The 12,523-nt window shown below is 44.0% G+C and overlaps 2 protein-coding genes across 2 annotated transcripts in view; one reads left to right on the top strand and one right to left on the bottom strand.

Moving 5' to 3' along the window:
- Positions 1-10,219, bottom strand: part of SPATA6L (spermatogenesis associated 6 like) — a 71,376-nt gene extending 61,157 nt beyond the window's left edge. Inside the window, exons 1-2 of the mRNA XM_042780686.1 lie at positions 10,181-10,219; positions 3,050-3,187 (exon numbers count right to left, since the gene is read on the bottom strand). Coding sequence (XP_042636620.1) covers positions 3,050-3,187; positions 10,181-10,219 — 177 coding nt within the window. The remainder of the gene's footprint in view (positions 1-3,049; positions 3,188-10,180) is intronic.
- On the top strand, positions 5,122-6,021 carry PLPP6 (phospholipid phosphatase 6). Its single transcript, XM_007939348.1, has one exon. The coding sequence runs from the start codon at positions 5,122-5,124 to the stop codon at positions 6,019-6,021; it is 900 nt and encodes a 299-aa protein (XP_007937539.1).
- Positions 10,220-12,523: the final 2,304 nt, after the last annotated feature.

Genomic DNA, 12,523 nt, shown 5'->3' with positions numbered 1-12,523 from the left:
CCTAGCTGCCCTTCAGGTCTGGAATTGAACCCACACCTGTGGCTTCCAGCCAAACAAAAGACAGGCATATGAGTTGAACATTTACCTGAGGTAGTGTATCTTGGAGAGGACAATCATGGGAGAAAGAAAGGCTGTTTATGCACAGGGAGACAGCTCAGGAGGCAGGAGTGCAAGGAGGGATGGACACAGGGAAGAGGTAACTATCGGGAGGAAGTGAGAGGGGAACTATTGCATTGTGGTAAATTGTAGTCAGTGTCATGAGACACAGTGTATGTGAACTGCTGTATGGAAAGTAAATTTGCTCTGTAAATTTTCACCCAAATCACAATTAAAAAAAAAAAGATTTACTGCCTTGGAAACCCAAAGGGGGTCGCTATGAGTCAGAATTGAGTCAATGGCAGTGAGGTTGGTGTGGTTTTTAATATAAGTTCACTATCAGTCAGAATCAACTGGATGGCACACAGCAACAAATTTGACTCTTGAGTGCAAAGCCAAGTCTGCTTTAAGGACACAAACTGAAAACCCTGAGACTATGGCCCTTAGACACCTTCAAGCCTGGAACTAAACTCACCACTGTGGCTCAACTTTCAGGCAAATGATAGGCCTGTAAGGTGAACAATGACACTAGGGAGGAACACACTCCATAGAACAATCAACCATATGAGATCAAAAGGGCAGCACTTGCACAGGGATTAAGCTCAGAAGGCAGGAAAGGATAAGAAAAAAGGACAAATGGGAATAAGAAACATAGGGAGGAAATAGGAATAGTGTGGGGACTGCAATGAATGTCATAAAACAAAATGTGTACGAATTGTTGAAAGGAGAAACAATTTGTTCTGTAAACTTTCACCAAATCACAATAAAATCATTTTTGTGTGTGTTACTGAAATGTATAAGTAGAAAAAAAGAGAATAAGAAGAAGAAATTGTCCCCAGTAGTCATTTTTTGCTTTACACTGGATGATTTTTTGAGGCGGAAGGGGAGCCCTAGATTGCTACAGTAATTGCATCCCTTTTCTTCTGCCATGTCTAAGGATTTCTCTCAAGAGTGATCTTGGGGAGTAAATGATCAACATGAAATTCTTAAACACAATGGCTGATATAGTCTTATGAGTAATTTCTTGTTTATCCAAATTCTTTAGAATGTTGCATTCTGAATTACACAGAAGGTTCACAGGAGAGAAAATGTTATTGCTACTTGCTGCAAGTAGTTTCAGCTAGAGAATGAAACAGACATAAGAAAGCAAGAGCCACATGGAAGCGAGAATATGAACTTCAGTTTACACAGTTAAAAAAAATCAAATACAAAAACCAGTTGCTAGATCAATTCCAACTGTGCTTCATAGGGTTTTCAAGGGTGTGACCTTTTGGAAGCAGATATCCAGACCTTTCTTCTGAGGTACCTCTGGGTAGGTTCAAACCACCAACCTTTCATTTAGTAGTAAAGTGCTTTATCCTTGGCATCACCCAAGGACTTCTGATTACACAGTAGAGGACACTTTTATAAATATTTAAAATACAGCAACAACTGTGTTTATTTAATTGCATTTAAAAAAAAAAAAAAAAGTTCCCTAATATGTTTAGCTGGAGCTCTGGGGATGCAATGGTAAGGCATTCGGCTGCTAACCAAAAGGTTGGCAGTTTGAACCCACCAGCTGCTCCATGGAAGAAAGATGAGGCAAACTGCTTCCATAAAGATTTACAGCCTTGGAAACCCTATGGGGGTCACTATTATGAGTCAGAATCAACTCAATGGCAGTGGGGAATATGTTTGGCTAGTAATCTCAAATGTACACTTTTGCAACAGAGCAGATAGGGCCTCTAAAGCTTATTCATCTCTTTTACAAGTCAAAGAGGTAGACAACATGACTCCAAGATAATTTCCAATTGTATTATTCCATGTTCTCATGATTTTGTATCCTTGGACTTTCATTTTTAAAATTTTAAAATCTTCTACAGAAACTGATTCAAAATTGATAAAACTAATAAGAGAATTCTTTTGGGGAGAGAGGGAGAGGGCATTTTCACCACCCACCCTCATTACTACAAACATCTGAACAGAAGAAAGTTTCCTTGGATTCTGATTGCATGTTTCAAGGTAATAACTATTTATTCCTCTCATGTCTTATCCAACCAGCTTGGTACCCTCTTTAATTACATTAATAGGCTATGACCTGTGAAAGTATTACACATTTTACCCTAGCCCTTCAGAAAATCAATCCCTACCTCCACTCCCATCCTTAGGCCAAAACAAACAGCTCATTTTCTGGGTACCATCTTCCAGGCATTTAAAAAGTGCTGGGCTCTGCCCTGGAGTCTTCCACACTCACCCTCCTCCCCAAAAGAACACCACCAGTGACTGTTTAGGGAAAAAAGCATCAGACTTCTCAAGGTTGAAATGGATTTCATTTCCAAATTCCAAAACAAAAACTCAAAGGGATTGTCAATGGTGGCACAGCAATGAATGAATAGTCTATCATATATTGAAGTGGGAACAAGATTGGTGCTTGACTATTTATATCATGACTGTATTCACTGGAATGGAATCTAGCCTTTATCCTGTAACACAATAAACCGGGTATGACCTAGGGAAAGTCAGTACATCTGAAGTCTTTCTTGTTTTGTTAAAGGATTTCAGTTTTAAGGTGTATAATAACTAATTTGGTAACATTTTTTTTCCCTGGGTCTAAAACGGATCGTTTCTAAGGTCTGATAGCTTATTGAAAAACTCTTTCATTAATGTAATTCAGCTTCCTCTAACACCTCCAAGAACATTCAGAAATGCTCTCTGCTCCAGTTAGAAAATGCCATGGGAGTTCCAAGAATAGAAAACATCGACCAGGGTATTTAGCACTAGGTTGACAGAACTTGGCTCAGACCTGGGATACAAAATCGAGTCCTCCAACAGGCAGGCTGTCGTTTTCTACTGTGCTAAAAGTGCCCTGGGGAATTTTTTTTAAAAGGACATTTACAAAGTAGCAACTTTATAAGAACTGTGTCCCATTAGACTGTCTTCCAACAGCAGAACCCAGTAAGAAAGTCACGATTACCTTTTCAAATCTCATGTTCCGATGAATCATAATAGGGAACACAGGAGGGAAGCAGTTTGTCTCCAGGTACTGATTCAAGAAGTAGACTCCAAGGTACACATCTTGTTTGCTTGGCAGGAACACACCTGGGCAAGAGATCTTAAAAAGAAAGAAAACTTCAGTGACTATTGCTAAATCAAAGCAGCCTGGGGGGGGGGCGGGGCAGGGAGGCTGCTTACTATCTGGTTCCAACTGTGGGACAGTCTATATAAAAGGCAAAACTATAGAAACAGTAAAAAAAAGTCAGTGGTTGTCAGGGGCTTAGGAGATGGGGGAGAAGTGATGTATAGGCAAAGCTTAGGGCATTTTTAGGGCATCGAAACTATTCTGCATGATCCTCTAATGGTGAATACCTGACCTTATGCATTTGTCAAAATCCATAAGACTGTAGGACACAAAGAGTGAGCCCTGATGTAATGTAGGGACTTTAGCTAATAATAATTTATCAATATCATTCATCCACTGTAACAAATGCCCCACACTAATGCAAGAGGTTTGTAACGGAGCAACTGCGTGCAGAGGGGATCTCTGCTTTCTGCACAACTTTTTTTAAGTCTAAAACTGCCCTAAAAAGTAAAGATTATTAAAAAAAAAAAAATTTTAAGTCATTCCACAGTTGCAAAAGTATACAAAATAATCAAATACATAGCAACCAAAAATTAAGGTCAGTGGTTCAAACCCACCAGCTGCTCTGTGGGAGGAAGATGAGACAATCTTTAATTTACTTCAGTAAAAATTTACGGCTTTGCAAACGTTATGTGGGTAGCTACTATGAGTCGGAATGGACTTGAGGGCAGTACTAGCCCTTTGTTGTCAGGGGTGAAAGGGAGAGGGAAAGAGAGAATTTTTGTATGGGGGAGGCATTGAGTTTATTTTTATTAAAAAAAAAAAAAAAAAAAATCCCTTGCAATCCTGTTGACTCCTACTCACAGCGACCCTGTAAGATAGAGTAAAACTGCCCCACAGGGTTTCCAAGGCTGTAGTCTTTGTGAAAGCAGACTGCCTCACATCTTTCTTCTCAGAGAGGCTGGTGGGTTGGAACCGCTGACCTTTTCTGCTGACCTTTTGGTTACCAGCCCAGTACTTAACCACTGCACAACCAGGGCTCCCTGTTTATGAGTATTTTGAAGGAGAATAAGGAGAATGGTGTCACAATGTGAAAAACGCCATCCCTGTCACTGAATTGTAAATCTGGAAGGGATTGTGCTATCAAGTGTATTGTTGTGTATGTTTCCACCAGGATAAATTTTGTTTTTCTTTTTTAAAAAATCATACCACTTCACCCAAATAACAATAATAAAGAAAGAAAGAAGAGGAGAAAAAAAAAATCATACCAAATAATAATAATAATAATAATAATGAAAGGAAATAGACAACAAAAATGGGAAGAGTTTGTTTTTGAAAAATCAAGGCTCTCAACCATTACTCAAAAGCAAAGATGGGAAGATAAAGGGGCAGGAAAACTGGAAATGGAACAAACAACACTTTTAAAAATACTGTGACAAATGTAACCATTGTCTCTGAACAATTTTGCCGAAATTGTCAAATGGGAACCGAACATGCTGTGTAAAAGCGCCCCGATTGCTCAGTGGTTAAAGCACTCGGCTGCCTGCTGAAAGGCGGTTCGGACCTACCAGCCGCTCTGCGGGAGACAGATGAGCAGATGTAATCTTCTGTAAAGATTACAGCCTTGGAAACCTTATGGAGTCGTTCTACTCTGTCCTAAAGAACGACGTTTTCACCAAAAATTCAATTAAATATTACTTTAAAAAAAATCATGGATCCATTTCCCTTAGCATCCCACCGACACTGCCAAATTACCCTGCCACACCCCCCTCATCCATACTTCGCTGCAGCAGCACCCTCCCCTCGCTTCCTCCGGGACTAGGAGATCACAACTCCTCCCACGTCTCCACCAGGTGTCAGAGTGGCGCGCTCCTCTCCCCGCCTCCAGAATGCGAGTGCGGAAGCGGAAGAGGCTGCAGGGCCTGGCAACCGCTTCTTAGCTGGCGGTGCCTCGTTCGACCGCCGCGATGCCGAGCCCCCGGAGGAGCGCCGAGGGTCGCGCGCTGGGCATCCCCGCCGCGAGCAGCAGCAGCAGTAGCCCGAACAGCCCGGCACACGGCGGCGGCGGCGGCGGCGGCGGCGGCGGCAGGTTTGAGTTCCAGTCCCTGCTCAGCAGCCGCGCGCCCTGCGCCGACCCCACTTGCGCTCGGCTCCGCGCGTCCGAGAGCCCGGTGCACCGCCGCGGCTCGGTCCCGCTGGCCTGGCCCGGCCCCGCGCCGGCGCCCCCGGGCCTGGCGCCCGAGGAGGCGCGCATGAACTTAAACCCGTCCTTCCTGGGCATCGCCCTGCGCTCCCTGCTGGCCATTGACCTGTGGCTATCCAAGAAGCTGGGCGTGTGCGCTGGGGAACACTCCTCCTGGGGCAGCGTGCGGCCCCTGATGAAGCTGCTGGAGATCTCGGGCCACGGCATTCCCTGGCTGCTGGGCACCCTCTACTGCCTGTCGAGGAGCGACAGCTGGGCCGGGCGCGAGGTGCTCATGAACCTGCTCTTCGCCCTGCTGCTGGACCTGCTGCTAGTGGCCCTAATCAAAGGGTTGGTCCGCAGGCGCCGCCCAGCTCACAACCAGATGGACATGTTTGTCACCCTCTCGGTGGACAAGTATTCCTTCCCCTCGGGCCATGCCACAAGAGCCGCCCTGGTGTCACGCTTCATTCTGAACCACCTGGTGCTGGCCATTCCACTGAGGGTCTTGGCGGTCCTTTGGGCCTTCATCTTGGGCCTCTCCAGGGTGATGCTGGGGCGGCACAACGTCACCGACGTGGCTTTTGGCTTTCTTTTGGGCTACATGCAGTACAGCATCGTGGACTATTGCTGGCTCTCGCCCCACAATGCTCCAGTCCTCTTTGCACTATGGAGTCAACAATGACACCATCGAGTTTAATCCAGGCGACATCAAGGTTTCCACAGTGATGCCCACAAAAGCCAGCAGCCACTCCACTTTCCTTTCTTAGAATTTTAGCTTTCCTTTGTGATTTTGGAGGCCCCACCCTCTTGATGTGTGTGGCTAGGCTGGAGTACACATGGCCATTACTAAACACAGCCATATTAGGGAAAACAAACAAACAAATCCTTCTGTTGCATTTATTCAGCAACTGCCTATGTCTCCAGGACAACTGCACAGAAACCAAGCTGGGGTGATTATAATGTTGCTGTTTTGGGTTTTTGTTTTTGTCTTTTTTTTAAGTGGACATTAGTAAAATGTGTGTTTTGTTGTAATTCCATAAGTCAACATTATCACTTGTAAATTGAACTTTGAAAAAGTAACATGATCTTCATTCTGTAAATATACATGCAGCTGAGCCCCGTACTGGTCTGGGCTCCTGGCCTAAACTAGACTTGAACAGTATTTTAAGAGTCTCAGACATAGGTTTTTCTAGTTTGTTCCCTGAAGGTTTGTTGCCACAGTTGGAGAGAGTTGTTCTTAATCCTAATTTTCTTGGTAAGATTTTTTTATTATTGTGTCTTCCATCTTTGCTGACTGAATATTGAGAAGAGAATAATAGGACTTGTCTTTCTCTTCTTTCCCTCCAACCTCTCAAAAGATCTTTCCATAGATATTTATTTCACCCTACTTTCTAATACTACCTTAGCATTCAGAGTACAAGCCAAGAACTTCGAGAAGAAACACTTAAAATTGAACGTATCTAAGGTTCCTGTAGAAAAGGAAAGAGGGGACTATGTCCACATGCTTAGTTCTGTTGACAACAGTAACAAGGTATGACAGAAAGCAGAGAAGCTAAGTTGCTGGGCAAAGTCACAGGAACTGAGTTTGGGGGAAGGCTGGCCCTACATTTATGGTCAGTGGACCAGTATGGCAGGATGGGGCCTGCTACTGAATAAAGAATAATGCCTCTCTGTTGTAGTTATCAGAAGAAAGGTTTGGTGATCTACTTCCAAAATATCAGCGCTTGAAAACTCTGAAGCACAGATTCTCTGACAACATGGGGTATGCCATGAATCAGAATTGACCTGACGGCAACTAGGTTTTTGGTATTGGAGTCGCAGGGTTGCCTGGGTAGTACAGATTTAAAACATTCAGCTACTAACTGAAAGGCTAGGGGTTTGAATTCATCTGGAGGTGCCTCAAAAGAAATGCTTGGCGATTTACTTCCTAAAAACTAGCCATTGAAAACCCTGTGGAGCACAGTTCTCTGACACACCTGGGGTTGCCATGAGTCGGAGTTGACTCTACAGCAACTGGTGGTTTATTGGGGTAATAAAATGGAAAATAATGTGATTTTTCAATGCAAGTGTATAAGCTTTTTCATATATATAAGGATGACCCTGTATACTATAGCTTGTAATATGGAATTCTGTTTCTCTGAATATAGCACACTCTAGGCAACAGTATTTAACTTGAAATTCACCAGGAACAAGGTATAACACCTAAATTTCCCTTGACATTGACCATTACAGTTAAAGCAGTTCACCCATGGGCCTCCTAGAATCACAAGACCAAAGACCACCAAATGCAAGATGGACTCTGCTTATTATTCCTTGACCAGGGAAGACAAAGGAGGGTGTGCATTTTAAATGCTGCTCTACCTAAAAAAATAACCTTTGCATTATCTAGGAACTGGTGTCAAGATTACCGTATTTTTTCGCATGTGACACACACAAAAAGCGCACATACACATACAACACACACACACACATATAAAATGTACATAGTAAACTAATACCAGGGGGTTGCACAGCTTGCAAAAAAGCATGTAACTGGTATGTTATTTGCATAAAAATATGGTACCCATTTATAAACAAAGGAGTGTCGGTGGGACTAGAGAATGCAGGTTCTGTTTGGGTAGAAGAGTGAACTTTTAGAGAGCGAGGCACATTGGAAGAAGAGCAGTGACTCCTCAGAAGAAAAGTAATAAAACCATCTGCATTCCCACCACAAACTGAACACCAACTACCTCTTCTCTTCACTTGCTGAATCAGCCAAACTGTGAAGCTACAAATGTTTGGGTTGTTGTTTAACTTTAGAGGGATCCCTTCTTTTCATCACAGCAATATTCAGGCCAGATATTTGGAAGCAGTGGTATTTCCTCTTATGTTCACAAGTCTGAATGTTGGGGACTTGAAAGTAGGCTACCCTTCTGGTTTGTGGTCATACTTCTGGAATTCTCTGTCTTATTTGCTGGGGCCTGAGTTTGCTGTCATTAAAGCACAGCTTAATTCACCTGAGGATTGTTGGAATACACCAAGTACCACAGAGTAGGAAACAGTTTGTTAATGTCCATTGAGGAACGCCTTTTAAAAATCAAAATAAAATTGACCTATAGTGTTGAATAGAGTGAGTTGAAAACTTGTTTACTTTTTGCTTTGGAGAGGAGGGAGACTAGTTTATCACTCAGCTTCTCAGGAATTCCTTGATCTATGGCACAGTTTTGAGAGCACACAGTTGATACAGCATGATTGATACAGTCTGGCCCTATTTGTGGTCAGCAAAGTGGACAAATCCAAGAGCTAATTAGCTTTGTTTCAATATGATAGATTTTGCCACTTGTACAGAGACTGACAATAGGTGGTGCTAATTGAAAGACTGGAGGTTTGGGTCCACAGGCCTGACGATGTACTTTGAAAAACTGTCACTGAAACCTCTATGAAGCACAATCCTCCTCTGACACACATGGGTCACCAGAAGTCAGAATCAACTCAGTAGCAACTGTTTTTTAATGGAAGCTGACCAGATTTTCCAGGACAGTAACCTGTTGACACTTACCTGCCTCCTCGCAGGTAATTCACCAACCCTGATGAAAAGACATCATGGAGAGTGATGGGTAAAACGGATGAATTAGTGGCCAGATGCTTAATGGAAGGAAACAATTTTTGCTTCAGGCCTACAGAGTGCTAGGAACATTGCATGTGCTAGCTAATTCATTCAATCCCCACAATACTTCTTTGAGAGAGATACCTTTGTTAAAGTTAATGAGTCCTAGTATCTTGGGCTCAAATCTACAAGTCTGTAATGACTATGGAGTAAAAGAAAGGAAAAAGGAACTGAAATCAGGCATGGCTGACCCCAAACAGGGACGATGCCATCATGCCACTGCACCACACTTGGGAACAATTTGTTGGATAATTTGAAAACACTTTCTTGATCAATCAATTGATTTCTCTTTTGGAATAAGCAAGCCAGAGTTACCTTCTAGGGAACAGGTTTAAAAGGTATTTGATTGGTTCATCACTCAACTCAAACTCACTGCAGTCCAGTTGGATCCAACTCATAGTGGCCCCTCCTTGGGTTTCCAAGGCAGTAGATTGCCCAGTCTTCCTTCTGAGGAGTGGCTGGTGGGTTTGAACCACCAGTCTTCTGGATAGCAGTCAAATGCCTTAGGCACTAGATTGGTTCATGTTGTTGTTGTTGTTGTTATGTGCCGTCGAGTCAGCCCTGACTCATAGCGACCCCTCCTTGGGTTTCCGAGGCAGTATCACTACGGAAGTAGGATTGCCCAACCTTCTTTCCGAGGAGTGGCTGGTGGGTTTGAACCGCCAGCCTTCTGGTTAGCAGTCAAGTGCCTTAGCCACTATGCTACCAGAGCTCCCAGATTGGTTCATAGAGGTGACAAATTATCAGGAAATGACAGGGCTTTTTTTTTTTTAATTACGTTATTCCATAGTTATTGGAAAGAAATGGTTGTTAAACCCCTAACAAATATTTATCCTGGAAAAGAAATCAATGTCCTACTTGGACTGGATGCAGGGTTATTTTTAAAGAACAAGGAAAAAAAAGGATAAAGCTAACAAACAATTGGTTGGGGTAGAAAGGACTCTGCAAGAGGCGGCTGAATTGAAGGTTAGGAAGTCCGGGAAGACCTAAGTAGATAATCTTAGGGACAGAAGTACGAGTTGTCCCAACGACAGCGGGGGAGGGAGGTGCCCGTGCCCGCGCCCGCGCGCGCGCTACAAGGGAGAGAGGTGGGGAAACGACCCCAGACCGTTTACCGAGCTTGATGGGACCGTGGAACCCTGGGGGAAAGGTCTGACTTGGGGCAGGGCGGGGATGTTCGTCGATCTCTTCTTACCGCCCGGATCTGCAGCTCCACCACCACCTCCAGAGGCATCGTTCCCTGCGTGGGTGAAAAGACCGGAATGAAAGATCCTTTTGTGCTGAGCCTTGTAGCGATTTTTCTTAGTTTAGCTCAATCCCTAAGGCAAATGCTCCCAGCAGCTTCCCCAGCCCCCCACCCCCTCGCACCGCCATCGGTCCCTCAGCCCGGGTCCCTCCCACCGGGACGGGTCTCACAACGCAGGAGCTAGAGTCTGGGCTTCCAGAAGGCAGAAGAGTCGCGTTGCCAAGGACACTCAAACGAGCAACCTTCCACTTGGAATGCGGCCGCTGCCGGGCGCAGCGCGCGCCAAGAGCTCGGGTTAGAACGCGCGGCCCGGGCTCCGTGTCCCTGGCCAGAGGCCCGGTACTAGCCCGGCAGCTGGATCGGGAGACCCTTGAGCTCTATTTCCTTTGCACCATCCTCTTCCATCAGCTCTCTTTATGAGTCATTATCTTAAAATGTTAATAATTCCCAAGTTGAGTGTGATCGCAGCCACTTAATATTTAAGTACTATCCTTTTTCACATAAGCTCTGGTAGCATAGTGCATAAGGCATTTGACTGCTAACCAGAAGGCTGGCGGTACAAACCCGCTAGCCACTCCTCGGAAGGCAAGTTGGACAATCTACTTTCCTGGCCTGGGAAACCCAAGGAGGGGTCACTATGAGTCAGATTCAATTCCATGGCATGAGTTTTTATTATTATTATTATTATTTTTTATCCGTTTTCAGTAACTGGTAGACCTCCAAGCCCTAGAATGTCTGTAACAATTCCAATTTAATATAACAGCCTGCCCCTAAAGGTACTCTCTTGCTTATTAAATCTGATGACCTCATATTTAGTCCAGAAAACATGGCCACCGTCTATAAGAAATTGAACATGTATGCAGATTAGAAATGCAGGAATAATTCTGAAAGGTTTAAAACTTAACTATCCTATGTTAGCAACAATGGAAATATTTGCCAGTCTTTCTCTTCTTGACATTGTTCAGCCTTTTCTGGGGTTTAGTTAATCTAAATTAAGCTTTGAATCACGGTGTCTCCCAATGAGCAGTTACTGTAAAAGTCACAGCTACATTCTAGAAAGCATCAGAAGTGGCCTGCAGAGCAAGAGTTCTGAACTGGCAAGGTAATAGCATTTTTCCCTCCCTGCCCCCTCATTCTGATAGACATTTGATAGACAAAAATGAAGGAAAGGAGGAAGGAGTGGCTGCTACATCTAACTAATTGGAAAATTTGTAAGGGCAATACTGCTTCTGAAGGAAAAAATAAAAATTGTGATGAGTCATTTATTACTAATATTTTGCACTGGATGTTTATGCAGTTGAAAATATTGCAGAAAAATCTCCCCTCAGGCCATTAGTTATTCATTTTGGTAATCAGAGTTCCTTTCCCTGGAAGGGACACAGTATGACGAAGGTGGTGGGTATATTACATCCTTATCCAATTCCTGGTACTCTCTCTGCATACCAAGGGGTTAGGGCACACAGCTGGTGCCCACTCCCTATAGCATCCGAAGCACTGACCTGTGGGCTGACAATGGCTTGCTGGCACCCAGACTAGTGCCCTGATGGGACAGGGTCGGTCCTGACCCTCCAGCCTCCTCGCAGGTAAGTCACCAACCCTGATGAAAAGACATCATGGAGAGTGATGGGTAAAACGGATGAATTAGTGGCCAGATGCTTAATGGAAGGAAACAATTTTTGCTTCAGGCCTACAGAGTGCTAGGAACATTGCATGTGCTAGCTAATTCATTCAATCCCCACAATACTTCTTTGAGAGAGATACCTTTGTTAAAGTTAATGAGTCCTAGTATCTTGGGCTCAAATCTACAAGTCTGTAATGACTATGGAGTAAAAGAAAGGAAAAAGGAACTGAAATCAGGCATGGCTGACCCCAAACAGGGACGATGCCATCATGCCACTGCACCACACTTGGGAACAATTTGTTGGATAATTTGAAAACACTTTCTTGATCAATCAATTGATTTCTCTTTTGGAATAAGCAAGCCAGAGTTACCTTCTAGGGAACAGGTTTAAAAGGTATTTGATTGGTTCATCACTCAACTCAAACTCACTGCAGTCCAGTTGGATCCAACTCATAGTGGCCCCTCCTTGGGTTTCCAAGGCAGTAGATTGCCCAGTCTTCCTTCTGAGGAGTGGCTGGTGGGTTTGAACCACCAGTCTTCTGGATAGCAGTCAAATGCCTTAGGCACTAGATTGGTTCATGTTGTTGTTGTTGTTGTTATGTGCCGTCGAGTCAGCCCTGACTCATAGCGACCCCTCCTTGGGTTTCCGAGGCAGTATCACTACGGAAGTA

The sequence above is a fragment of the Orycteropus afer genome, unplaced genomic scaffold, assembly GCF_000298275.1.
Source record: "Orycteropus afer afer isolate SDZICR_OR568_19922 unplaced genomic scaffold, OryAfe1.0 scaffold00005, whole genome shotgun sequence".
Classification (NCBI taxonomy): Eukaryota; Metazoa; Chordata; class Mammalia; order Tubulidentata; family Orycteropodidae; genus Orycteropus; species Orycteropus afer.
The sequence above is the reverse complement of the archived record's forward strand: the minus strand, read 5'-3'. Positions and strand labels throughout refer to the sequence as shown.

Coding starts and splice junctions, on each gene's coding strand:
- PLPP6 (XM_007939348.1), top strand. CDS start 5,122: ATGCCGAGCCCCCGGAGGAGCGCCGAGGGTCGCGCGCTGGGCATCCCC.